Source organism: Scylla paramamosain, chromosome 41 (assembly GCF_035594125.1).
Source record: "Scylla paramamosain isolate STU-SP2022 chromosome 41, ASM3559412v1, whole genome shotgun sequence".
Taxonomy (NCBI): Eukaryota; Metazoa; Arthropoda; class Malacostraca; order Decapoda; family Portunidae; genus Scylla; species Scylla paramamosain.
In genome coordinates this window covers 3,110,419-3,136,465 of record NC_087191.1, presented here as the reverse complement: position 1 = coordinate 3,136,465, position 26,047 = coordinate 3,110,419, and the positions used below count along the sequence as shown (strand labels likewise).

The window sequence follows — 26,047 nt, the reverse complement described above, 5'->3', positions numbered from 1 at the left end:
GCTAATTAGGGCAATCAACCCCTCGTAACACAGATGTGGAACTCACGTGTTTGGGGTCTTAAGGAGGCCTGTCACCAAGCAACACCTGCGTCTGTATTGTAGAGGTCCGATCTTTCCTAACTGGGTGGCGGTACAAAAGGAATCTGTCCCTCCGGGTTTCGTTCCTGCTGGCCCTCAGCGCCTCACGCCTGCCCGTCTTATCCTTAGGTCAGCAATAGTTCCCGGGTGACTAATTCCTCTAGGGAGATCCCTCTGTGTCTTATTTACCCTTCGCGCCATGTCATCAACTTTACCACGTAAACACGACCCTCACTACCTCTCTGCAGCTAAGCTCTCCACAGCTAGTTCCTCTCACACATCTTCATTACTGCAATTAACTACCATAATGAATTCACTTTCCATAATCTCTGCTCTAATTAACTTAGTTTCCTTAGTGTTACCCATGCTTCATACGAGTATACTAGTTCACTTCAACTCCCATAACACAGATCATATTATTTAGCATACGCTTGCTCAGCAACAACTTCTTTCACTCGCTCGGCGGTAACAAATACGGTAGGAATACAAGTAAGGTGTTACACCAGTTGCTCTAAGTCATGGAGGGCAGAAAAAAATTAAAGGCTAGTTCACCAGGATGGTCAGTGAAGGAAGAGGAAAGCCAAATCTGGTGGTGAACATTGAAGTCTCCAAGAATGGAGATCTCCGCATAAGGGAAGAGAGTCAGAATGTGCTCCACTTTGGAAGTTAAGTGGTCAAATAATTTCTTATAGTCAGAGGAGCTAGGTGAGAGTGACTCTGTAGTTGTCGCCAGATGGTGAGAAATTCGGAAAATTCAAGAGCATGGATATGAAAGCAGGTTAAGTCATTGCGCACATAGACGCAACATCCAGTTTTGAATTGAAAATGATGATAGAGATAATAGGAGGAAACAGAAAAGGAGCTACTGTCAGTTGCCTCAGACACCTGTGTTTCAGTGAGGAAAAGATGAGGTTTAGTAGAGGTGAAGTTTTGTTCTAAAGATTGTAAATTAAATCTAAGGCCGCGAATGTTGCAGAAGTTAATGAAGAAAAAAGTTGAGGGGATGTCAAGACACTTTAGGGTTGATACCAGAACAGTCAGACCTGGGGACATTTTTGGTCCCCTCCTCGGATGGGAACTCCGAGGCTGGAGTAGGAGTTGCCATATTTAATTTAGAATTTTGAGTGAAGTGTGTGTGTGTAATTAGGTGCATGTAGTTTTGTGTGAAGGAAGAGAGTTGTTCTCAGAGGACAGGCTTTGACTGCCCTCTTGTGTTGTGAGACACAAAGGGAAACGTTCAGTGAGGTCACTGCTGGGTTACTGATGAGTTTACAGCACCCGACTACTTTCATACCACTAAAAATTAATGAATATAGGTCTATATCACTAACACACTGAAAGGACGTCATCGCTGCTGACCTGCGGGAGAAGAATAAGACAATGAAAGGCACAGGACAGGCAGGAGTGCAAGAGGCTGCGAACAGCGACCAGCCGACCATATAAATATAAAGATGGGCATAGGTGAAGAAACAAGATTACGAACATAGAGAATTTCATTACGTTTGAAATGGGAAAGAAAACAGGTGATAAGAACATGAACTTTTGCATGCATATCCAGTCTTAAAATAAACAAATAAATAAATAAACAAATAAATAAATAATTTAATTGTCCAGCAATCACACAATGTTCACTTTTTTCATACTTTGCTGATAGATGCCAGTGATTCATAAATTTGATACAATGAATTATATGAAAAAATGGCTACTACAGGAACTAAATAATATACCATTTGGGCCTCAAAAAACTAACCCTACAGGATCTGTTGGCTTCAGACATTAAAAATAAATAAAATAGTAAAGAAAGAAAAGATAAAAGAACAAGCTATTTTACACCAATAATACCCAGCCATTTTCTTTGCGTAACCCATCCACCCACCTTGTCTTCTCTCCATGCCTCTACGTTTTTACTTTGGGAGATAATATGGGACTGATGGGGAAGAACTTGAGTAGCCAGGAAGTAGGTATCGCATGTTGGAAGCTGGGAAGGAAAGGTGAGGACAGAATCTTCTCCCATTTAGGGTTCGCTACAGCGGATCACTCTTCTCCAATGCGCTCGATCTTCTGCGCCTTCCTCTGTCACGCCCACCACTTGCATTCACAGCATCCATAAATCTTTTTCTTGGTCTCCCTCTCTTCCTCCTATCAGGTAGATCCATGTCCAGCATCCTCCTCTCCACATATCCCTCGTCATTCTTCCTGACATGTCCAAACCAGCTCAGCCTAGCCTCCCTAGCTTTGTCCCTAAACCGACGTACGTGTGTTGTTCCTCTGATGTAATCATTTCTGATTTTATACATCCTCGTCACTCCTAGAGCAAATCGCAACATCTTCAATTCCGTTACTTCCAACTCCGCTTCCTGCATTTTCGTTAGTGGTATTGTTTCCATACTGTACAGCATGGTGGGTCTCACTACTGTTTTATAAATCTTTCCCTTTGTTCCTGCGGAAACCTTTCTGTCACATGTTACTGCTGCCGTCTTCCTCCACCCATTCCATCCCGCTTGCACTCTCTTCTTTACCTCCTTACCACAGTCTCCATTACTCTGTACCGTGAACCCCAAATATCTAAATTCATTAACCTTTGTCATTTGCACACCTTGTAGCCTTATTGTCTCCCCATCACTTCCGTTGAGACACATGTACTCAGTCTTGGCCTTGCTCACTTTCAATCCCCTTCTCTCCAGTGCATACCTCCACCTCTCTAACTCCGTCTCCACTTCTTCCCGGTCTTCGCAACAGATCACTACGTCGTCTGCGAACATCATAGTTCGTGGGGATTCCTGTCTGACCTCACCAGTCAGTCTATCCATCACTACTGCAAACAGGAAGGGGCTCAAAGCCGATCCCTGGTGCAGTCCCACCTCCACTCCGAAACCCTCCGTCATTCCTGCAGCACACCTTACTGCTGTTACGCTGTTTTCGCACATGTCCTTCACCACCTTTACATACTTCTCTGCCACTCCCGAGCACCTCATGCAATACCACAGCTCTTCTCTTGGCACCCGATCGTAAGACTTTTCTTGGTCTATAAACACACAATGCAGCTCCTTCTGTCCTTCCCTGTACTTCTCTTGATAAGGTAAAATACACTATGATGTCTTTTGGGAAATTCTGTGTTTTGGTGCCACGAAGTGAGGAAGAATTCTTGATGGGCTGGAGCAGTGATTCTCAAACTGTGCCGTGGTGCAAAAGTGCGCCGAGTAATTTTCATGGATGTAGAGTTGGTGTGCCATCCGAGTCCAAGATATATCATTAGGGCGCCACTAAACAATAAAGTTTGAGAACCTCTGGGCTAGAGGATGGGTACCAAACTAATGTATATACTCGTATATATATATATATATATATATATATATATATATATATATATATATATATATATATATATATATATATATATATATATATATATATATATATATATATATATATATATATATATATATAAAGAATAAAAAAATAAGGGAAGCAGCAAAAATCAAGCCATCAGGCCTACACATGACACTCCCTGTATGAAACGTACCTTCCTTTTTTCCACTTAACATCCCCATCCATAAATTTGTCTAAGCTTTTAAAGCTCCCTAATAACTCAACACTGACAACCTGATTACTGAGTCCGTTCCATTCATCTACCAGTCAATTTGAGAACCATTTCATTTGTATCTTTTTCTTGAACCTAAATATTTCAAGCTTGAACTCATTATTTCTTGTTCCAACCTGATTACTTATCCAAAGAATTTTGCTTACGTCAGCCTCATTATAACTCATATACAACTTAAAAACATCTCTCTAGGGAATGCAAATTTAATATCTTCAGTTTTTGCAATGGATCCTCATTCAAGACCTTTCTTCGAGAACTGAACAGTCTGAAACATGCTATTCACACTGCCATGAACAAGCACATACAGTACCACAAGACACCGAGTAGGTACACACTTCCCTGGTTCTCCAGGTAATCACGCAGACAACATTGCAAGAAACAAACTCTACAGACGCGCGGAGACACACAACACTCAAGCGTATTTGAAGACAGTTGCCGGAAACATAAAAATCACGGAACGCAAACACGAAGCTATCTCCTAAACAACATAAGAAATAAAAGAACATTTTTCAAATACTTCATATTGCGTAGATACTAACACTGTTACATTACTTAAAGACAACATTAACACCATAATCACCAGAACACAAAGCACAATTACTCATCAGACGTATCCACTACAGTACACTCACAAGGATACGACCAAATATCAAACGTGCCATGCTCCCATTGACATTACGACGTACGATTTACAAAAAAATTACTTGTAGCACCTGACACGACCAGATCTACTGGCCCTGACAACATTCTAGCTTTCATCCTCAAATCCTGTGTCCCCATTCCTGCCCCCATGCTCCAGGCCATTTACAATCAGTCCCCTTCATCCGCACCATTACCACCTGACTGACTTGGTAAATATTAATCCTTTATTCAAAACAGATGACCGGACTGACTCTGCCAGCTATCGCCCCATCTCACAAACATCGATTCCATGCAAAATTTTTGGACACATAGTACATAAACATAATGAATTACCTCGACGCGAGTAACATCTTTCCTGATAGACAACATGATTTTCGCCCCAGACATTCATGTAAATCGCAACTTATTGCGACATTTTATGACTTTACAGAACAACTTGACCGGCAAGACACTAAACAAGAAGACGTTGTTGTATTTGATTTTGCTAGAACCTTTGACAAAGTCCTAACAAGAAACTGATACGTAAATTAAAATAGTACCACACAGTACCAAAACAGGACCACTTCTTCAATGAATCGCTGCATTTTTGACAGACAGGACTCAATGTATTCAACTCGACCATTCTTCTTCTGGCACAGGTCCTTTTCTCCACTTGTTTCTCAAGGCTATGTTCCGGTACTCCCTCCTTTTCTTACTATATATTAATGATCTTACCCTATCAACACCCAATTCTTCTAATTCTACAAGTCTTTTTTGCAAACGATAATTTACTGTTAGGGCAGTAAACACCAGGGATGACTTTAGTGTAGACGTCTTCAGCAGGATCTAGACGCCCTCCAACAGTGGAAGCGTACCTGGCAAATGCATTTCCGTCCTCACAATAACTGTTATGCTTCACACGGTCATACAATCCACTAAACATACACTCTCCATAATGCACAGCTTGAATCAGTTCAGACGCATTAACATCTTGGCATGAATCTCTCCACCAACCTAAAATTCAATATCCACACGTACTTGATCTGTTCTAAGGCCAACCAAACACTGAGATTGTTGAGAAGCTTGGACGGTTGCACACGGTATATAAAACACGTGCCATGCAATTCACTTGTCAGACTAACAATGGAGTTCCAGGGTGTGGGACCACTACACACACAGAAACCTTGACAGGTTAGAACACCAAGGCGGCTAGATTCTTTACAGACAATTACACGCGATCGAACACTAAGTCGTGTCTTAAGGATCAGAATTTTGTGTCACTTTCTATCTGTGGTACTGGCTTACCAGTGGGTTTGTGCTATATTCCTGCTTCCTTTCCTCCGGTCCCTATGTCATGGGACAAAGTTGCAGATAGGAAGGAAAAAAAAAAAAAAAAAAATATATATATATATATATATATATATATATATATATATATATATATATATATATATATATATATATATATATATATATATATATATATATATATATATATAAGGTAATACCATCCAAATGATAATAATCCCGTAAAAATAGTTTTATATAGCCTAAAGGAACGGTCATGAATATAAAAAAATTGTAATTTTTCTTGATTAAGTAAATAAAATTTTGTATATACTTATGCAACCAGTAAAACTTTAGAATGAAAAAAATGAAATTGTTAGCTAAAAGCTGTTAAATTAGATGTTGATAAATAGAGACGAGGAAGGAGCTCGGAGTAATGTCCTTTGGTTTACTGTAAAATAACCATATTCCCGGTTTCTGTTGGGCCAGTCACATCAAAAATCCCAATCACAAAACATTGTAGATTGAGAGGAAATATGCCAGAACTGAAAATATTATGTATCTTGAGAAAAATGATTTGTTAATATTTAGATCCAAAATTTATTAATAGTGTTAGAATCCGGGAGTACGTGGGACCATTAGAAAAATTGTTCAAGGATAATTTGTGAATGTTGACGGGCGATAAACTCTTCCTGATAATGCAAAATAATGGCTTCAAGTTACGAGGAAGAATCCCGTTTCTGATTTGATGCGTACTATAAATTATAATGCTACGCGCGAGATTTTGGGGTCAGTCTTGATTGACATCGTTGTCCACAGTTAGTATGCTCGTCAAGTCCCGAAATCCTGGACTGTTTAAGGGCTTTGTTCATATGAAAATATTTTGTGCCTATATATATTAATCATTTGTGTGAAATTGATTGACATCGTTCCCCACAGGAAGGAGGCCAATCCCCTTGCCTGTTTTTTTTTTTTTTTTTTTTTTTTTTTTTGTAAGGGAAGAAACTATAAGATATAAACAAGATTTTTTTTTTGTACTAGAGAGATGTAAATCCACTTTGAAATTAGTTTACTTAGGTCTTAAGGGGGAAAAAACCTAAAATTTAGTGTGTGAACTTCTAGGGCGGTTTTTTTTTTTTTCTATGCAATAGTAATACACCAGTGATACTTACACATTATTGTAACATCTACAACTGTTTTTTTTTTAGGACGCTGTTTTATGAAAATTAAGGAACTCTGGGCACTTTCAAATTAATGGTGAAAAATATTCATTCAAAGTATTGATCATGAACTGATTAGGTAACATTGTTTCCAGTAGATGGATCCCACAATTTCAAGGTAACAGAAATTAATTATTAGATATACTAGTGTATATTCAAAGAGAAAAGTTATATGAAATTTTTACTGTTATTTACAAACTAACATCAATAAAACTCAATCTGGTTGTCATGGAATTTTCCAGTGCCTTATAGACTTCCGGCTAAAAACGTTACCATACAAAACAAGGTCAAAAAATGTTAGGCAAAAAACCATGGCCGGTGGCAGCTACTACATTAATTCCTTTTAATCTTAATTACTAATAACAAAGTAAACAAAACATAAAACAAAATTACCATCCGACTTAATCAATCAAAATTAAAAATAAATTGAACTTTAATAAATCAAATAAAAGCTAAAGAAAGTAATAACCATTTTTAATTGAAACCTTTAATCGTGACAGAGGAGTCTACAGAAAAACCCTTCTGCTCTCACGTGATACCTAACCCTGCCTTACAACGTAACACTGGGGTTAACAAACCAGGTGAGTAAACCAGATGAGCCTGACATTATACACAACACACTTAAAACGACAAATATACATGGTTCCTCTTCGCATAAGTAGAAAAGCACTCAAACTTACATTTATATAAGCACAAAATCGCAATCACATAGACATTAATCATCATGGATACTTGCACATCACAACCACAGCAGTTAATGTATTCACAACACACACAACAAGGCATAGCAAACATATCACTCATACTTTCCAAGCATCATACGAGATTTGAACAGGCTTCCTATATTTATTTTCAAGTGGTACAATAGACTTGTTTACCAAACAACTTCACACTCATTTATCACAACACTTCAGTACAGACAGACATACTTGATTCACTTCCCTCCCTTACACACTCGGCCCTCTTCTCTCCGCTACCATATCTGACTCTAATATGCGTGTTATGCACTAAACTCTGCTGTCCTACTCATTAAGTATCTAGATTCAGGATTCCTACATCCTGCTGTTATGTGAACCAGTATGCCGCGGTGCCCGTCCTTTGCCCATACCAGCCAGTGATGTGGCTGGGGTTGTTCCTCTTCACCCACGCACACCACCACAATCACCTGCTATACCAAATATGGAACATACAAAAGAGAGAGAGAGAGAGAGAGAGAGAGAGAGAGAGAGAGAGAGAGAGGAATCCATCATCAATAAAACTTGACATAGTAGCTGTGCCTTTGCAAAGGTGAAGTCTCTGATCTTCATCTACACCTACATCACAGGGCCAGATGAGATACCCTATGAAATGTACAAGAATGGAAGGAAAGTTGTGATTGACAGGATGACTGAGTTATTATTATTTTTTTTTCTTATGTAGGGGGGACACCAACCTAGAGCAACAAAAATCCAATAAAAAAAAAAAAAAGCCCACTGAGAAGCCGGTCCCCGAACAGGGTCCCAAGCGGTAGTAAAAAATTTAAGGATAAGTGTCTCGAAATCCTTCTCTTGAAGGAGTTCAAGTCATAGGAAGGTGGAAATACAGCAGCAGGCAGGGAGTTCCAGAGTTACCAGAGAAAGGGATGAATTTTGAATACTGGTTAACTCTTGCATTAGAGAGGTGGACAGTATAGGGGTGAGAGAAAGAAGAAAGTCTTGTGCAGCGAGGCCGTGGGAGGAGGGGAGGCATGCAGTTAACAAGATCAGAAGAGCAGTTAGCGTGGAAATAGTGATAGAAGATGGCAAGAGATGCAACATTGCAACAATGAGAGAGGCTAAAGACGGTCAGTCAGAGGAGAGGAGTTGATCAGACGAAAAGCTTTTGATTCCATCCTGTCTAGAAGAGCAATATGAGTGGAACCCCCTCCCTCCATCCCCAGACATGTGAAGCAAACTCCATACATGAATGGATAAGGCCCCTGTACAGAGTTAGCAGCTTGGGGGGGTTAGAAAAACTGGCGGGAACGTCTCAGAACACCTAATTTCATAGAAGCTGTTTTAGCTAGAGATGAGATGTGAAGTTTCCAGTTTAAATTATAAGAAAAGAACTGGCCGAGGATGTTCAGTGTAGAAGAGGGGGACAGTTGAGTGTCAATGAAGAAGAGTGGAATGTTGTGTCGAGTTGACAGATAGAGGAATTGAGTTTCTGAGACACTGAACTATACAAAGTTTTCTCTGCCCCAATCAGAAATTTTAGAGGGATCAGAAGGCAGACGTTCTGTGGCTTCCCTGCATAAACTTTTTATTTCCTGAAGGGTTGGACGTCTATGAAAAGGCGTGGAAAAGTGCAGGGTGGTATCACCAGCGTAGGAGTTGATAGTCCAAGAAGTTTGGTTTAGAAGACCATTGATGCATAATAGAAAGAGAGTGGATGCCAGGACAGAATCCTGAGGAACGACTGTTAATAGATTTAGGAGCAACAATATAACGGTCAAAAAGGAAACTTGAGATGAAGTTACAAAGAGAAGGATAGAAGCTGTAGGAGAGCAGTTTGAAAATCAAAGCTTTGTACCTGACTCTATCAAAAGCTTTTGATATATCTAAGGCAACAACAAAAGTTTCACCAAAATCTCTAAAAGAGGATGACCAAGACTCAGTAAGGAAAGCCAGATAATCACCAGTCGAGTGGCTTTGACGAATCCATACTGGTGATCAGATAGAAGGTTGTGAAGTGATAGATGTTTAAGAATCTTCCTGTTGAGGGTAGATTAAAAAACTTTAGATAGGCAGGAAATTAAAACAATTGGACGGTACTGTGAGGGATAAGAACGGTCACCCTTTTTTAGGAATAGGCTAGCAAGAAGGAAAGGTAGCACTTCTAGCAAGAAGGAAAGGTAGATGTTGATAGACAGAGTTGAAAGGGTCTGACTTGGCAAGGTGCAAGCACAGAGGCGCAGTTTTGGAGAACAAAACATCACGTCCATAAACCTTCTGAGGGTTTAGGCCAGTGAGGGCATGGAAACCAGGTGTGGGAAGAGGAGAGAGTGTCAAGAATGTGGAATGAATACAGGGTGACTCTATTGCATAAGGGAGGATACAAAAGTAAAAATAAGTTGAAAACTACAGGCCGATTGCTTTAGTGAAAACAGTAGGTAAAGTTTTTAATGTAGTGTTGAATGAGAACTTGTGTAAATGGACTCAGAGAGCTGTAGTGTTAAGTGAAGAACTGAATTGACTTCGTGCATACATGAGAGCTGAAGATAACATGTTTGTAGTGGATGAAAGAATTGAGAGGACGAAGAAGAATGGAACTAAATTGTTCTTAGGGTTTCTTGACACAGAGAAAGCTTATGATAGAGTGAATAGAGAAATAGGTAGAATCTTAGAAAAGATTGGATTGAATGCAAAGATAGTTAACATAGTGCAAAGTACGTATATGGACACAAGAGCTAAATACGGACTAGGAGATACAAAAACAGATTGAGGGAAGAGTGAGAGAGGAGTTACTCAGGGTTGTATTTTATCACCAACCCTTTTTAGTATGTATGCAGAGGAGTTAGCAATCAAAATGAGAAGAATGAATGCAGGAATAAGTGTAGGGAATAATAAGATATGTGTGTTTTTTTTTTTTTTTTTATGCAGATGAAGTAGTGGTTATAAATGAATCAGCAGATGAGCTTCAAAATTTGTCAGATGTTATAGATGGGGTATGGAAGAAACTTTGGAATGAGGTTTAGCAGTGAGAAAAGCAAGGTAATGACAGTGAATAAATCAGAGGATGAGCGAAATTCAGTGTGGAGACTGGGAGGGAATGAGTTACAATTAACATACAGATGTATGCAAGTACATGTGGATGAGTCTGAATTGCTATGTGAAGACGAAAAAAGAAAAGATAAGCATGATGAACCAGTGGGTGGGTCGACTAGGAACTGCAGCAACGATAAGAGCAGGTAAGTATAACGTTCTTACAGAAGTTTGGAAGAGCGTGGCTGTTTCGAACATTATGCATGGTATGGATGTGATTGCATGGAATGAAAATAAATTAGAGAAATTAGAAGTAGGACAAAATAAAGTAACAAGAATGGCACTGAATGCACCAAGGTATGCAGCGATAGAGGCGTTGAGAGGAGACATGAAATGGAGTACTTTTAAAGAGAAATTTGTAAAGGCAACCTTGAGACACAAAGACTGATTAGAGCGAATGGATGATGCAAGACTAGCAAGAAAGGTGTTCCTTGGAATGTCAGGAGCAGCAGTGTGTTAAGATGGCAGTAAAGAGTGGCTTGGAAACTAGCTGGGCTTTTCAGCGGATTGAGGGGAAGCATGTTGAATGTGACTGGAGTATGACTTAAAAATGGGGAGGGTTTAGAATGGGATGTAAAAAAAAGTAGAAGAGTGGGATAGAGTGGTGAAACGAGTGGGACTGAGTGAATGGAAGAATAAGATGGAGCAAAAGAGTGCTTTGGAGTGGTACAGAGAGAAAGAGGCGTCAGTGTATGAAAAGTGGTATGAGAGAAGCCTGGGTGGTGGTGATCTTTCGAGCGAGGGCACAGTGTATGGATATGAATGCAAGGAGTTACATGTGGTCTGAGTCCCGCAGCAAAGTTTACCTGATCTGTGACATGAGAAAGGATGAGACGGTTCAGCATGTGGTAATGGAGTGTGTGAAGTATGCCAGAGGCCGGAATGAGATGATGCAAGTAGTGCTGAGGGAATCGGATGGTATCAGCTGCAGAGTGAAGATAGGAAGGAAATGGTTGGTACTGTTGCTGGGACTGTGTGGGGGAACGAAATAAAAGATGATTGAGGCTGCGAAAGTGTTCCTGGAGAAAGTATGGCGTGCTAGATATAGGAACTAGTGGTGCAAAAGATACTGTTTGTTTGTTTTTCTGTTTGTCCTTTCTTTCCCCCTGCTAGAGCAGCCGATACACTAGCTTCTGAGTAATCCTGAGCCACCTATAAAATCATGATCAAGATCAGGATCACAACAAACACTTTTTGGCGCGCGCTCACCCCACACAGAGCAGCGGGTGAGACCTAGCATCACTATTTCCTGCTTTATAGACATACTACCCTGTAATATACGCCATGACAGACAACATGCTACCCTACCATAGCATTACAGGGAGCTGCCACAAGAGAGGGAAGTAAGGGACTGTCTCACAAAACAGGTGGAGAGACGAGGACCGCAAGAAGAGGCTCAAAGCAGTGATGGTTTGTGTGGATGAGATGGACACCGCCTACCTGGACAACCTGGACGAGTACGTTAACGACGAGGGCAGGATTGTGAGTAGCCTGGAATGAATATGAAAAAGGGGGCAGTGGGGATTAGTGAAATAATGGATAAAATTGAAATAACCTTAATTGACGATCTAAACTTAATCTAGTCTTCAGATGAAAATGCTGGGTTTTATTATAGTTTAAGCCATTACACACTACGTGGTAATAACCCACCTCATTTTGTTCTTCTCACTATTCATATAATTTCTAGTGATTACACTACTTGTCGGAAATTAATAATAACGCCACAATAGGCCTGGGAATGCACAGCGCTCTCAACTTTTTCTAAGTCCACAGGTAAACATAAATGGTGTATTGTTGCCTGAACTTCAGTTGTTAGGTTAGGTTAGGTTAGGTTAGGGTTTTATTATAGTTTAAGCCATTACACACTACGTGGTAATAACCTACCTCATTTTGTTCTTCTCACTATTCACATCATTTCTAATGATTACACTACTTGTCGGAAATTAATAATAACGCTGTGGGCCGTGGGTAGAGATTGGGGACATTGGCTTAAACTATAAATTTACCAAATGCTGTTATTCTAATATTATCCATCTCATATAGGTCAAGTTCAGTTAAATTTGTATTTATTTGTATTTTATTTTTTTCATTCAATAGGTGTAGATCACGAGTTGGAAAGGCGTCATATTTTTGCCCAGAAATAAATGTTCACTACCTCGAAATTAGTAGGATAAGGTTATTTCCATGGAACCTACTGTATAATATTGAAATAACATTGTTTTCATCTAGTAGGTAAGGGCTGTGCTGGGTTAGGTTAAGGTAGGTTAAGATTTGGTTTAGTGATGTCATAGCTGATCTTTTCTTGATGTAGATCACAATTTGTAAAGGCATCATATTTTATTCAGAAATAAAACATTGTCTTGGAATTAGTAGGCTAAGGTTAGTTTCTTAAACTTACAATTTGTTTTTATTTTGGTTGGCCTTGTCTTGTATCTTACATTTATCTGGCTGTTATGGAAGCTATTTGAGCTTCCATTGGTTACCATAAGCTCTGAGCTCTTTCCGTAAAGCAATGGATGGCTGGGTGACCAGCAGATGACCATAGGTGAAACACACACACACACACACACACACACACACACACACACACACACACACACACACACACACAGATCTCAAAGCTGCTGTACTGTGGCATATATTGCGGAAAAGCACAAAGAAAGCGCCTGTTCCACGTGGTGCATCACATGAGTTGCCAGACACCTCCTACATAGCTCCATAAATCACGACTGAGATCTCTGTCCTGGGAGAAAATGACTTGCCTCCCCAGTGATTTAGTTGCGTCTTCAGAACATCTGTGAGGAAAATGAGATGTCTGGATTCAAAACTAGGCATGGAAAATCATGCCTTGATTGATGATCATTGCTGTGATCATCTATCACAGCTGCCAGGTCACACCTAAATAGATGATCACCACTGTTTTGGGGCTAAAGATACAGGGGCCACATACTTGAAACTTTGGTAACATCTGACCTTGCAAGTATTTACCAGCTTGGAACTTCTGAGGTGCCTATGGTGAATGTTATGAGGTATACTTGAACCAAATTTACGACATAAGTAATATATTGTAACTCATTTTGCTTGCAAGTCCTAGTCACATTTTGTGGGCACCTCATATCTCGCCAACCAATCACAGCCTAGATTCTGTATTGCATGAGCCAATCAAAATGCTAAAATCCACAATGTAAACTCATATATCAAGTACTAAGTGTTTCTTTCTTCTTTCTTTATTATTACTACTTTCATTATTATTAGTACTACTGGTAAACTGTAAACTTACATATTTCAGTTTAAACTAAATATGTATGTGTGCATGTATTTTTTTCATTTTTTTCTTCTTTTATGTAGGAGGGGCACTAGCCAAGGGCAAGGAAATTGCAACAAAAAAAAAAAGGCACACTGAGGTGCTGGTCTCCGAACAGAGTCGAAAGTGTTAGTAAAAAAAATGCAGGATAATTATCTTGAAACTTCCCTCGTGAAAGAGTTCAAGTCATAGGAAGGTGGAAATACAGAAGCAAGCAAGGAGTTCCAGAGTTTACCAGAGAAAGGGATGAGTGATTGAGAATATTGGTTAACTCTTGCTTTAGAGAGGTAGAGTAGGGGTGAGAGAAAGAAGAGTCTTGTGTAGTAAGGCCACAAGAGGAGGGGAGGCATGCAGTTAGCAAGATAAGAAGAGCAGTTGGCATGAAAATAGCAGTAGAAGATAGCAAGAGATGCAACATTGCAGTGATGAGAAAGAGGCTGAAGGCTGAAGGGAAGTGCCTTCCCTGTGTGAACTTTTACTTCCTGAAGGGTTGGACATCGATGAAATGATGTGGAAAAGTGCAGGGTGGTAACATCAGTGTAGGAGTGAATAGAACAAGAAGTTTGGTTTAAAAGATCATTGATAAATAAAAGGAATATAGTTGGTGATAGGACAGAACCCTGAAGAACACCACTGTCATTAGATTAAGAACAGTGACTGTCTACCACAGGAGTAATAGAGTGGTCAGAAAGGAAACTTGAGATGAATTTACTGAGAGACAGCTAGAAGCCATAGGTGGGTAGTTTGGAAATCAAAGCTTTGTGCCAAACCCTATCAAAAACTTTTGATATGTCCAAGACAACAGCAAAAGTTTCACCAAAATCTCTACAAGAGAATGACCAATAGTCCGTAAGGAAAGCCAGAAGATCACCAGTAGAGTGGTCTTGACAGAACCTGTACTGGTAGTCAGATAGAAGGCTGTGAAGTGATACATGTTTAAGAATCTTCCTGTTGAGAACAAATTAAAAAAATTTAGATTGGCAGGCAGTTAAAAGAATAGGATAGTAGTTTGAGGGATTAGAATTGTCACCCTTTTTAGGAACAGGCTGAATGTAGGGAAACTTCCAGCAACAAGGAAAGGTACATGTTGACAGACAGAGTTGAAAGAGTTTGATTATTTAAGATGCAAGCACTGAGGCACAGTTTCAGAGAACATTAGGAGGAACCCCATCAGGTCCATAAGCCTTCCGAGGGTTAAGGCCAGTGAGGGCATGGAAAACATCATTCCAAAGGATTTTAATGGGTAGCATGAAGTATTCAGAGAGTGGAGGAGGAGGAACAAGCCCTGAATCATCCAAGGTAGAGTTTTTAGCAAAGGTTTGAGCAAAGAGTTCAGCTTTAGAAATAAATGAGATGGCAGTGATGCCATCAGGTTGATATAAAGGAGGGAAAGATGAATAAGCAAAGTTATTGGAGATGTTGTTGGCTAGGTGCCAGAAGTCATGAAGGGAATTAGATCTTGAAAGATTTTGACACTTTCTATTAATGAAGGAGTTTTTGGCTAGTTGGAGAACAGACTTAGCATGATTTTGAGCAGAAATATAAAGCGGATGATGGATGATGGTGATGGAAAGTGCAAGTACCCTTTGTGTGCCACATCTCTATCATGTACAGAATGAGAACAGATTGTGTTAAATCAAGGTGTGGAAGGTTTAGGTCGAGAGAAAGAGTGAGGAATGAACACCTCCATACCAGACATGATCACCTCTATTATGTGCTCAACACACAGAGATGGGTCTCTGACATGGAAACAGTAGTCATTCCAAGGAGAATCAGTATAATACCTCCTCAGGTCCCCTCAACTAGCAGAGGCAAAACACCAGAGGCACCTCTGCTCTTGGGGATCCTGAGGAGTGATTGGAGCAATGGGACAAGATACAGATATGAGATTGTGATCGTAGGAGTGCAATGGAGAAGAGAGGGTGACAGCATAAGCAGAAGGTTAAGAGATTTGGAAAAAGTAAAAAATGTTGGGCATATCTCCAAGATGGTCAGGAATACGTAAGTAGGGTGTTGCACCAGTTGCTCTAGATTGTGAAGGATAGCAAGTTAAAGGCTAGTTCATCAGGATGGTCAGTGAAAGGAGAGGAAAGCCAAAGCTGGTGATGAACATTGAAGTTCTCAAGAACTTCTCAAGAAGTTCTCAAGATCTGAAAAGGGAAGAGAGTCAGAATGTGCTCCACTTTGGAAGTTAAGTAGTCAAAGAATTTCTTATAGTTGGAGGAGTTAGGTGAGAGGTATACAGCACAGATGAATTTAGTTTAAGAGTGATTCTTTAGTCATAGCGAGATGGTGGAAAACTCAGAAGATTCAAGAGTGGGGGCATGAGAGGAGGTTAAGTCATTGTGCACATAGATGCATCATCCAGATTTGGATTGAAAATGAGGATAGAGAAAGTAAGAGGGAACAGAAAAAGGAGCTACTGTCAATTGCCTCAGACACCTGTGTTTCATTGAGGAAAGGAAGATGAGTTTTAATAGAGGAGAGGTGGTGATCTACAGATTAAAAATTAGAGCTAAGGCTGTGAATGTTGCAGAAGTTAATGAAGAAAACTTTGACGGGGGTGTCAAGACACTTAAATTTGATTCCAGAAGAGCAGTTCAATCTGGGGACATTTATGCTCCCCTCCCCAGATGGGGATTCTGAGGCTGGTATAGGAGTCGCCATAATGATTTAGAATTTTGAGTGAAGGATGTGTGTGTAATTAGGTGCATGTAGTTTTGTGTGAAGAGTGTTGTCTTTAGAGGATAGACTGTGACTGCCTCCTTGTGTTGTGAGACACAAAGGGAAACGTTCAGTGATGTCACAGCTGGGCTCAGTGAGAAATTCACAGCACCCCATGATCCGGTAATTTAGACCTCACTGGGAGTATTTATCGTATGCATGAATGTGTGTGTGTGTGTGTATATATATATATATATATACGAGTATATATATATATATATATATATATATATATATATATATATATATATATATATATATATATATATATATATATATATATATATATATATATATATATATATATATATATATATATATATATATATATATATATATATATAAACACACACACACACACACACACACACATGTCTGTGTCTATATCTTTCCTCTTTCTTTCTTTTTTCTTTGCTCCTTCCCCCTTTCTTCCTTTCTTTAACATTATTAAACCATACACATATATGTAAATTCAAACCAAGAATGGTTGTGCTGGGCCTGGGTGTGTCCTGCACTGCATCTGAGGCTGAGCACATCCACCATTGATGTATTCATTCATTCCTGTGTGGTCAATGTTCAACACACTGTGACAGTATGCTAGAGTTCTTTATCTCTAAATCCTTTTGATTATAGCTGAGGTGGAAGGGATGGTGACTTTGATAGTGATATCATAACTGAGTTACAGGTGTTCCCAGTATCCAGTAAATTCCAAGGATTATTTATGATGTAATATGGCAGCACCTGTGTTTCCATTATGCTTTATAACTAGTTAGCAGATCGGCTGTGTGAGTTACTTGAGCTTGTAAGAGACATGAAGTTTCCAGTATGCGGCCCCAGGTCTCCATCTCAATCGATGATGGACTTGTATTGTTGGTGAATGTTACCTTTAGAGATAAACACATCTAGCTCCTTATTTCCTTTTCCTGGACACAACAAACTTGGGGCCTGGTGGGAATCTGGAGTTTTTGGGTGGAGAAGCAAAAATTTGTGAAGTTTGGCTTCCCTACCTAACTAAAGCTAACTTAACAAAACCTAATCTTTGCTAAGTTAGCCTAACTCAACTTTGCTGAGCCTAACCTAATGATATCTTATTCAGATTAACAAAACTTAGCATGATCTAATCTAAACTAACCTAACCACCAAAACCTAGTCCAATAATTCCTAATGTAAACTAACCAAATTTAGCCGAACCTTGTTTAATCTGATCTAATTTGTAATTTCATGAGCTTTACTGGTCTTATTGTTCTGTCATCTGCTCTTAATGATTGTGTAATGGTTGTGTATGGGGAGAGATGCTGAGTAACTGATAATGCTATATCCATAAAGATAATATTAACCATATTTTGCTGCTAAGTAACATTTGTATTATTATCACTGTTGTGGCTAATATATATTCGTACTTAGAAGGTTGTATATGCTAGTTAAGTTAGGTTGAACCTCAGAATTTCCTTCACTAAAGTTTACCATGAGGCAAGAGTGGTGGAGGGAAGACTGAGCAACACACCACATCGGTCATTACTGCATTGCTCACCTCTGTCTCCCTCAACAGGTCACCTACAAATGGCTGTCACTCACTCTTGGCGTTCACTCCAACGTGGCAAAACAGTGAGTTGGCTGTGATTCTCTCTCTCTCTCTCTCTCTCTCTCTCTCTCTCTCTCTCTCTCTCTCTCTCTCTCTCTCTCTCTCTCTCTCTCTCTCTCTCTCTCTCTCTCTCTCTCTCTCTCTCTCTCTCTCTCTCTCTCTCTCTCTCTCTCTCAATCTTCCATTCTCCCCCATTCTATGATGTAAGAATCTGATAATACGTACATATACAAGGAATTACCTATGCTTCCAGAAAGAAGGGATGACCGTCTTAGCCCTGAATGGAAGAAAGAAATCATTGCAATATGAATGTCTACTGCTGCCATAGTCTAAGAACATCAAAAAGAAAAAGCATATAGGAAAACTGGAGAACTACAGAGTAATAATCAAATTGATACAAGTCGTAAAGGTTGTTGTAAGAGGAAAAATTAAATAAAGTAAATTTGACGGTGCTAAGGAAAAAAAAGGAAGAGTTGATTGCAAAGTTCTTAAATCTGTCAATCTATCTATCTTTATACGAGGTTGGCAGTCCCTCAAAGAGTGGCCCAGACAAGGCATCACACACTCACACAATCAATCACATTCTTATTCCTGTCAGCCTCCATTGCGAAGAGACAGTCTCATGGCCTACTGTAGATAAGAAAATTATTTATAAAAACCTATTTACATCACACTAACTTACTATTACTACTACTGCCCATAGGATGCTACACCATTTTGTGACACAGCAGCGAGGTGATGGTGATGGTGGTGGTGGCCTGACCCTGACCTACCTGCTGACTGGTGTGGTGGAGGAAAGTGATGGTGGCTTGAGGAAGGTGAGGAGTGCTAGGAGAGTTGGTGTTATTATTGTTATTGTTGTTGTTGTTGTTGTTGTTGTTGTTTGTTGTTATTGCTGTTGTTATTATTATTATTATTATTATTATTATTATTATTATTATTCCTATTGTTGCTGTTGTTGCTGGTATTATTATTGTTATTATTATTGTTATTATTATTATTATTATTATTATTATTATTATTATTATTATTATTATTATTATTATTGTTATTACTATTATTATCACCATTATTATTACTATTATTGTTTTTTTATCATATTTTTTTATTTCATTGTTATTATTATTATTATTATTATTATTATTATTATTATTGTTATTATCAATGTTTTTTATTATTATTATTATTATTATTATTTTTATTATTATTATTATTATTATTATTATTATTATTATTATTATTATTATTATGTAGGAAGGACACTGACCAAGGGCAACACAAATCCAATAAAAAAAATGCCCACTGAAATGCCAGTCCCACAAAATGGTCAAAGCTTTGTTGTTATGTATTGTTATGATTACTACTACTACTAGTAATGCTATTGCTGCTGGTGGTGTGAGCGGGGTGATGTGGAGTGCAAAGGACTCAAACAGGTGAGGTGTCACACCCTTCCTTGGCAGCACCAACAATTTCAGTGGTGTGTGCATTGAGATTTTTTTCTTCTGGAAGAGGGTCATTGGCCAAGGACAAAAAAAAAAAAAAAAAAAAAAGGCCCACTTGAGTGCAAAATTCCAAAGAGAAGCCAAACAAAAGATCAAGTAGTGAGGGCAAGTGTCGTGAAACCTCCCTCTTGAAAGAGTTCAAGTCATAGGAAGGAGGAAATACAGAAGCAGGCAGGGAGTTCCAAAGTTTCCCAGAGAAAGGGATGAATGATTGAGAACACGGGTTAACTCTTGCATTAGAAAGGTGGACAGAAAAGAGGTGAGAGAAAGAAGAAAGCCTTGTGCATTGGGGCTGTGGGAGGAGGGGAGGCATGTAGTTAGTAAGATCAGATGATGATTCCACCCTCACTAAAAGAGTGGTATAAGTAGATCTTCCTGATACATGTGAAATGTACTCCATACATGGATAGATAAGGCCCTCATACAGAGTTAGTAGCAGGAGGGTGAGAAAAATTGGTGGAGATGACTCATAATGCCTACCTTCATAGAGCCTGTTTTAGCAAGAGATGAGATGTGAAGTTTCTTGTTTTTTTTTTTTTGTTTTGTTTTTTCAGATTATTAATTAAGGAATGACTGAAAATGATCAATGTAAAAGACATGGATAGTTGAGTGTCATTAAAGAAGAGGGATAATTATCTGGAAGGTCACACACACACACGCACGCACGCACGCGCACACACACACACACACACACACACACACACACACACACACACACACACACACACACACACACACACACACACACACACACACACACACACACACATATGTAGGGTGCAACACCCTACTCGCATTCCTGACCGTCTTGGAGATACACCCAACATTCTTGACCTTTTCCTGACCTCTAATCCTTCTGCTTATGCTGTCACCCTTTCTTCTCCGTTGGGCTCCTCCGATCACAATCTCATATCTTTATCTTGTCCTATCACTCCAATCCCTCCTAAGGATCCCCCTAAGCGAAGATGCCTCTGGCGTTTTGCCTCTGCCAGTTGGGGGGACCTGAGGAGGTATTTTGCTGAATTTCCTTGGAATGACTACTGCTTCCGTGTCAGAGACACGTCTTTGTGTGCTGAGCGCATAACAGAGGTGATAGTGTCTGGCATGGAGGCGTACATTCCTCACTCATTTTCTCGCCCTAAACCTTCTAAACCTTGGTTTAACACAGCTTGTTCTCATGCTATACATGATAGAGAGGTGGCCCACAAAAGGTACTTAAGCCTTCCATCACCAGAATCTCATGCACTTTATATTTCTGCCCGGAACCATGCCAAGTCTGTTCTCCAACTAGCCAAAAACTCCTTCATTAACAGAAAATGTCAAAACCTTTCAAGATCTAACTCCCCTCGTGATTTCTGGCATCCAGCCAAAAATATCTCCAATAACTTTGCTTCTTCTTCTTTCCCTCCTCTACTTCAACCAGATGGCACCACTGCTATCACATATATTTCTAAAGCTGAACTCTTTGCTCAAACCTTTGCTAAAAATGCTACCTTGGATGATTCTGGGCTTGTTCCTCCCTCTCCTCCACCCTCTGACTACTTCATGCCACCTTTTAAAATTCTTCGCAATGATGTTTTCCATGCCCTTGCTGGCCTAAACCCTCGGAAGGCTTATGGACCTGATGGGGTCCCTCCTATTGTTCTCCGAAACTGTGCCTCCGTGCTTGCACCTTGCCTAGTCAAACTCTTTCAGCTCTGTCTGTCAACATCTACCTTTCCTTCTTGCTCGAAGTTTGCCTACATTCAACCTGTTCCTAAGAAGGGTGACCGTTCTAATCCCTCAAACTACCGTCCTATTGCTTTAATTTCCTGCCTATCTAAAGTTTTTGAGTCTATCCTCAACAGGAAGATTCTTAAACATCTATCACTTCACAACCTTCTATCTGATCGCCAGTATGGGTTCCGTCAAGGCCGCTCTACTGGTGATCTTCTGGCTTTCCTTACTGAGTCTTGGTCATCCTCTTTTAGAGACTTTGATGAAACTTTTGCTGTTGCCTTGGACATATCAAAAGCCTTTGATAGAGTCTGGCACAAAGCTTTGATTTCCAAACTACCCTCCTACGGTTTCTATCCTTCTCTCTGTAACTTCATCTCAAGTTTCCTTTCTGACCGTTCTTTTGCTGCTGTGGTAGACGGTCACTGTTCTTCTCCTAAATCTATTAACAGTGGTGTTCCTCAGGGTTCTGTCCTGTCACCAACTCTCTTCTTATTATTCATTAATGATCTTCTAAACCAAACTTCTTGTCCTATCCACTCCTACGCTGATGATACCACCCTACACTTTTCCACGTCTTTTCATAGACGTCCAACCCTTCAGGAGGTAAACATATCACGCAGGGAAGCCACAGAATGCCTGACTTCTGATCTTTCTAAAATTTCTGATTGGGGCAGAGCAAACTTGGTATTGTTCAATGCCTCAAAAACTCAATTCCTCCATCTATCAACTCGACACAACCTTCCAGACAACTATCCCCTCTTCTTCAATGACACTCAACTGTCCCCCTCTTCTACACTGAACATCCTCGGTCTGTCCTTTACTTATAATCTGAACTGGAAACTTCACATCTCATCTCTAGCTAAAACAACTTCTATGAAGTTAGGTGTTCTGAGACGTCTCCGCCAGTTTTTCTCACCCCCCCCCAGCTGCTAACTCTGTACGAGGGCCTTATCCGTCCATGTATGGAGTATGCTTCACATGTCTGGGGGGGTTCCACTCATACTGCTCTTCTAGACAGGATGGAATCAAAAGCTTTTCGTCTCATCAACTCCTCTCCTCTAACTGACTGTCTTCAGCCCCTCTCTCACCGCCGCAATGTTGCATATCTAGCTGTCTTCTACCGCTATTTTCATGCCAACTGCTCTTCTGATCTTGCTAACTGCATGCCTCCCCTCCTTCCGCGGCCTCGCTGCACAAGACTTTCTTCTTTCTCTCACCCCTATTCTGTCCACCTCTCTAACGCAAGAGTTAACCAGTATTCTGAATCATTCATCCCTTTCTCTGGTAAACTCTGGAACTCCCTGCCTTCTTCTGTATTTCCACCTTCCTATGACTTGAATTCCTTCAAGAGGGAGGTTTCAAGACACTTATCCACCAATTTTTGACCACTGCTTGGCCCTTTTATGGGACTGGCATTTCAGTGGCCTTTTTTTTTTTATTAGATTTTTGTTGCCCTTGGCCAGTATCCTTCCTACATAAAAAAAATATATATATATATATATATATATATATATATATATATATATATATATATATATATATATATATATATATATATATATATATATATATATATATATATATATATATATACTTTACTTTCGTTACTTTCGAAAATTCTGCCCATTAACGGCAGGGCTGAAGTCAGCTTCCGCCCGTCCCCGTCGATCCCACTGTCTCTTCCCTTTCCTGTTCCTGGAGTACTTCAGGCAAGGTGTTGTGGTGGCAGCTGGGGTATCCTGGTATTGGTGGATGGTCTGGTAGCCCTTCTAACCACTTATCTAGGTTTCTTTCAAAGGTTTCAGGGCTAGTTCCACTCAGATCTCTGAGTTCTTGGGGGAGGCAGTTAAACAGATGAGGTCCGTTGTGGGTGAAGGAGTTGTGGGTCAGTGTCCTCACTCGTTGTATGGAGCCTTGGACACCCTTGATGAAGCAGAGTCTCCCTTTCCTCGGATGTTGGTTTACTATGATCCCCACGTTTGGTACTCTGTCCTCTAATATTTTCCACACGTACAGTATACAGTATCGCTCCCTTCTTCGCTGTAGCGAGTACAATTTCAGCTCACTGAGCCTTTCCCAGTAGTCCAAGTGCTGTACCTCCTGGATTCTTGCAGTGAAGGCTCTTTGGATGTCTTCTAGGGTAGTAGTTTCTTGGATCTTGTGTGGGGACCAGAGTTGACAGCAATACTCCAGCCTTGGGAGTACCAGAGATTTCCATAGAGTCTTCAGGCACTGCCCATCCCTGGAGGCAAAGGTTCTCAGCACCCACCCACTCATGCTCTTTCCTGCTTCGGCTATTTTGTTGATGTGGTGGGAAAAAGTTGCGTCGCTGCTCATATGGACTCCCAGATCCTTGACATGCTCTTTGTCTTCTATTGGCTGATTATTATATTCATAGCATGTTAAGTTTTTAAGGACTTCGTTTCTCCCGTAGCGTATCAGTTCAAATTTGTCGCCATTAAGGAGCATGTTGTTGGTTGATGCCCAGTCCAGTATTTTGTGCAAATCTCCCTGAATATTGGCTGCATCTTCTGGGCATGTAATTTGATGTTTTATCCTGGTATCGTCTGCAAAGGAGGATGCTTCAGCGTGTTCCAGGTTGTCGTCAATGTCTCCTACATGGATTATAAATAGGAGTGGTCCCAGCACTGAGCCTTGGGGCACTCCGCTCCGTACAATGCTCAGTTCAGAGAGTTCACCTTGGACTGATACTTGTTGGGTCCTCCCAGTCAGAAAGCCGTGTAGCCATCTTCCAAGTGGGCCCACTATTCCATGTTTTCGGAGTTTGTACAGGAGTATCCCGTGGTCCACTTTATCGAAAGCTTTCGCAAAATCCAAATATATCACGTCAGCATTGTGGCCATCTTGTATACTTTCAAGGATCCTCTCATAATGTTGTAGTAGCTGGGACAGGCATGAGCGGCCCTGTCTGAAACCATGTTGTCCATTGTTAAAGGCTTTCTTTTTGTCTAGGAATTCCACCATTCTCTTCCGTACTATTCTCTAACAGATCTTGATGAGGTGATGTCAGGGCAACTGGTCTGTATCTACTGGCTAGGCCTCTGCTGCCTCCCTTGTGTATGGGTGTGATGATGGCAGACTTGAGGGCTGCAGGCACTGTTCCAGATTGCAGTGAGAGTGACCACAGCATTTGGAGTGGTTTGGCTAGTTCCTGGCTGCAGTTTCTTAGCAGTTGGGCATGAAAGCCGTCGGGTCCAGCTGCTGCATCAGGGGCTATGGCTTTTATTGCCTCTGTTATGTCCTTCTCACTGATGCTGATTGAGGAAAGTGTTTGGGGGGTGTTGGAAGAGTCAGTGAAAAAAGGTCCTGGGTTGGTTATCCTCTTTTCCTCATTTGGGTTGCTGAAGACACTCTCATATTGGCTCCTCAGTATATTTGCCATTTGTTTGGGGTCCGCAGTCGGTTCTCCATCCACTCCATAGAGTGGTCCAACCTCCGATTTGGCCTTCAGTTTCTTTCTTGCATAGGAGAAAAAGTACCTTGGGTTCTCCTTAATACGGGATACTGCTTCTTTTTCTTCTCTCTATTGTTGTTCCTCATGAGATAATTTAAATTTAAGCTTGGTTTCTACCTCTGCAATTAGAGATTTGATTTTATCTTTGGCAGGTGTGAAGCTTGTTCTCCTAAGCTTGTTACAGAGTGAGTGTCTCCTTCTCATGAGGATTTTACGGTCTCGGGGAATTATGTTTTTGTCTTTTTTTCTTGCTTTCTGTGGTATGTGTCTGAGGCAGATTTCGCGACACCTTGCTACTATTTCCTTAAGGAGGTCATCTACATTAGTCATATGTAGTCGATGCTCCCAATTTGTGGCTCTCATTTCTGCTCTGATTTGTTCCCAGTTGATATTGGGGTTGTAGAAGTTCAGGTTGCCTATGTGGTCTTCAGCTGCTGCTCTCCTTTCGTAGTAATAGTCCTTAGGCTTGTCCGTGCTGGTTGTTTTTACATGAATGTAGTTGTGGTCAGACAGGATAGTTTCGCAGATTTCGTATGAGTGGATTAGGTTGTGGCTATTTGTGAGGATTAGGTCCAAAATGTTATTCCCCCTGGTAGATTCCTTTATTATTTGGGAAAGGAAGTGCTTCACCATCAGGTTTGTAAGGGCTATAGCTTGTTGTTTGTCTTTAAGGCTGCCCCCGGTAATCTTCATATCCTCCCAGTTTATGTATGGGAAGTTAAAATCCCCAAGAATCAATACTTCCGTGGTCTGTCTTGGGAGGGAGTCTAGTATTTCTTTCATCCTTAAAATTACCTCTTCGAACTGTTCTGATGATGTGTTTGGAGGTCTATATGCTGTAATTACCAGCTGATCTAGCTTTTTCAGGTAGATTGTCAGTAACTCTGTTGTTCCGTTGGAAAATGTGCCCATATTCTCGGCACTTGCCACCATGTCATTCCTGATATAATTTATGACTCCTCCGTGGCTTCTGTTTATTCTGTCAGCTCTGAAGATGGTGTAGCCGTCAATGGCGATTTCTGCATCCAGGTGATCTCTGGTCAAGTGGGTCTCTGTTAGTGCTAGGAACACTGAATTTTCTTGATGGGCTAGTTCCTTTAGCATTGGGAGTTTGACCTGGTTTGACTTTGGACAGAGACCTCTGATGTTTGC

The 26,047-nt window shown here is 40.3% G+C and overlaps 1 protein-coding gene across 5 annotated transcripts in view; it reads left to right on the top strand.

The window, feature by feature from the left end:
- The first annotated feature begins 11,739 nt into the window (after positions 1-11,739).
- Positions 11,740-26,047, top strand: part of LOC135093130 (DNA polymerase delta subunit 3-like) — a 64,070-nt gene continuing 49,762 nt past the window's right edge. The window contains exons 1-4 of one of the 5 annotated variants that reach the window (XM_063992038.1): positions 11,740-11,815; positions 11,957-12,071; positions 18,167-18,222; positions 18,903-19,017. In XM_063992038.1, the coding sequence (XP_063848108.1) occupies positions 11,997-12,071; positions 18,167-18,222; positions 18,903-19,017 (246 nt within the window). In that variant the 5' untranslated portion in view covers positions 11,740-11,815; positions 11,957-11,996. Of the gene's footprint in view, positions 11,816-11,852; positions 12,072-18,166; positions 18,223-18,902; positions 19,018-26,047 lie in introns of those variants that run through there. The other 4 variants (XM_063992036.1, XM_063992040.1, XM_063992037.1 and 1 more) reach the window with 4 other exon arrangements.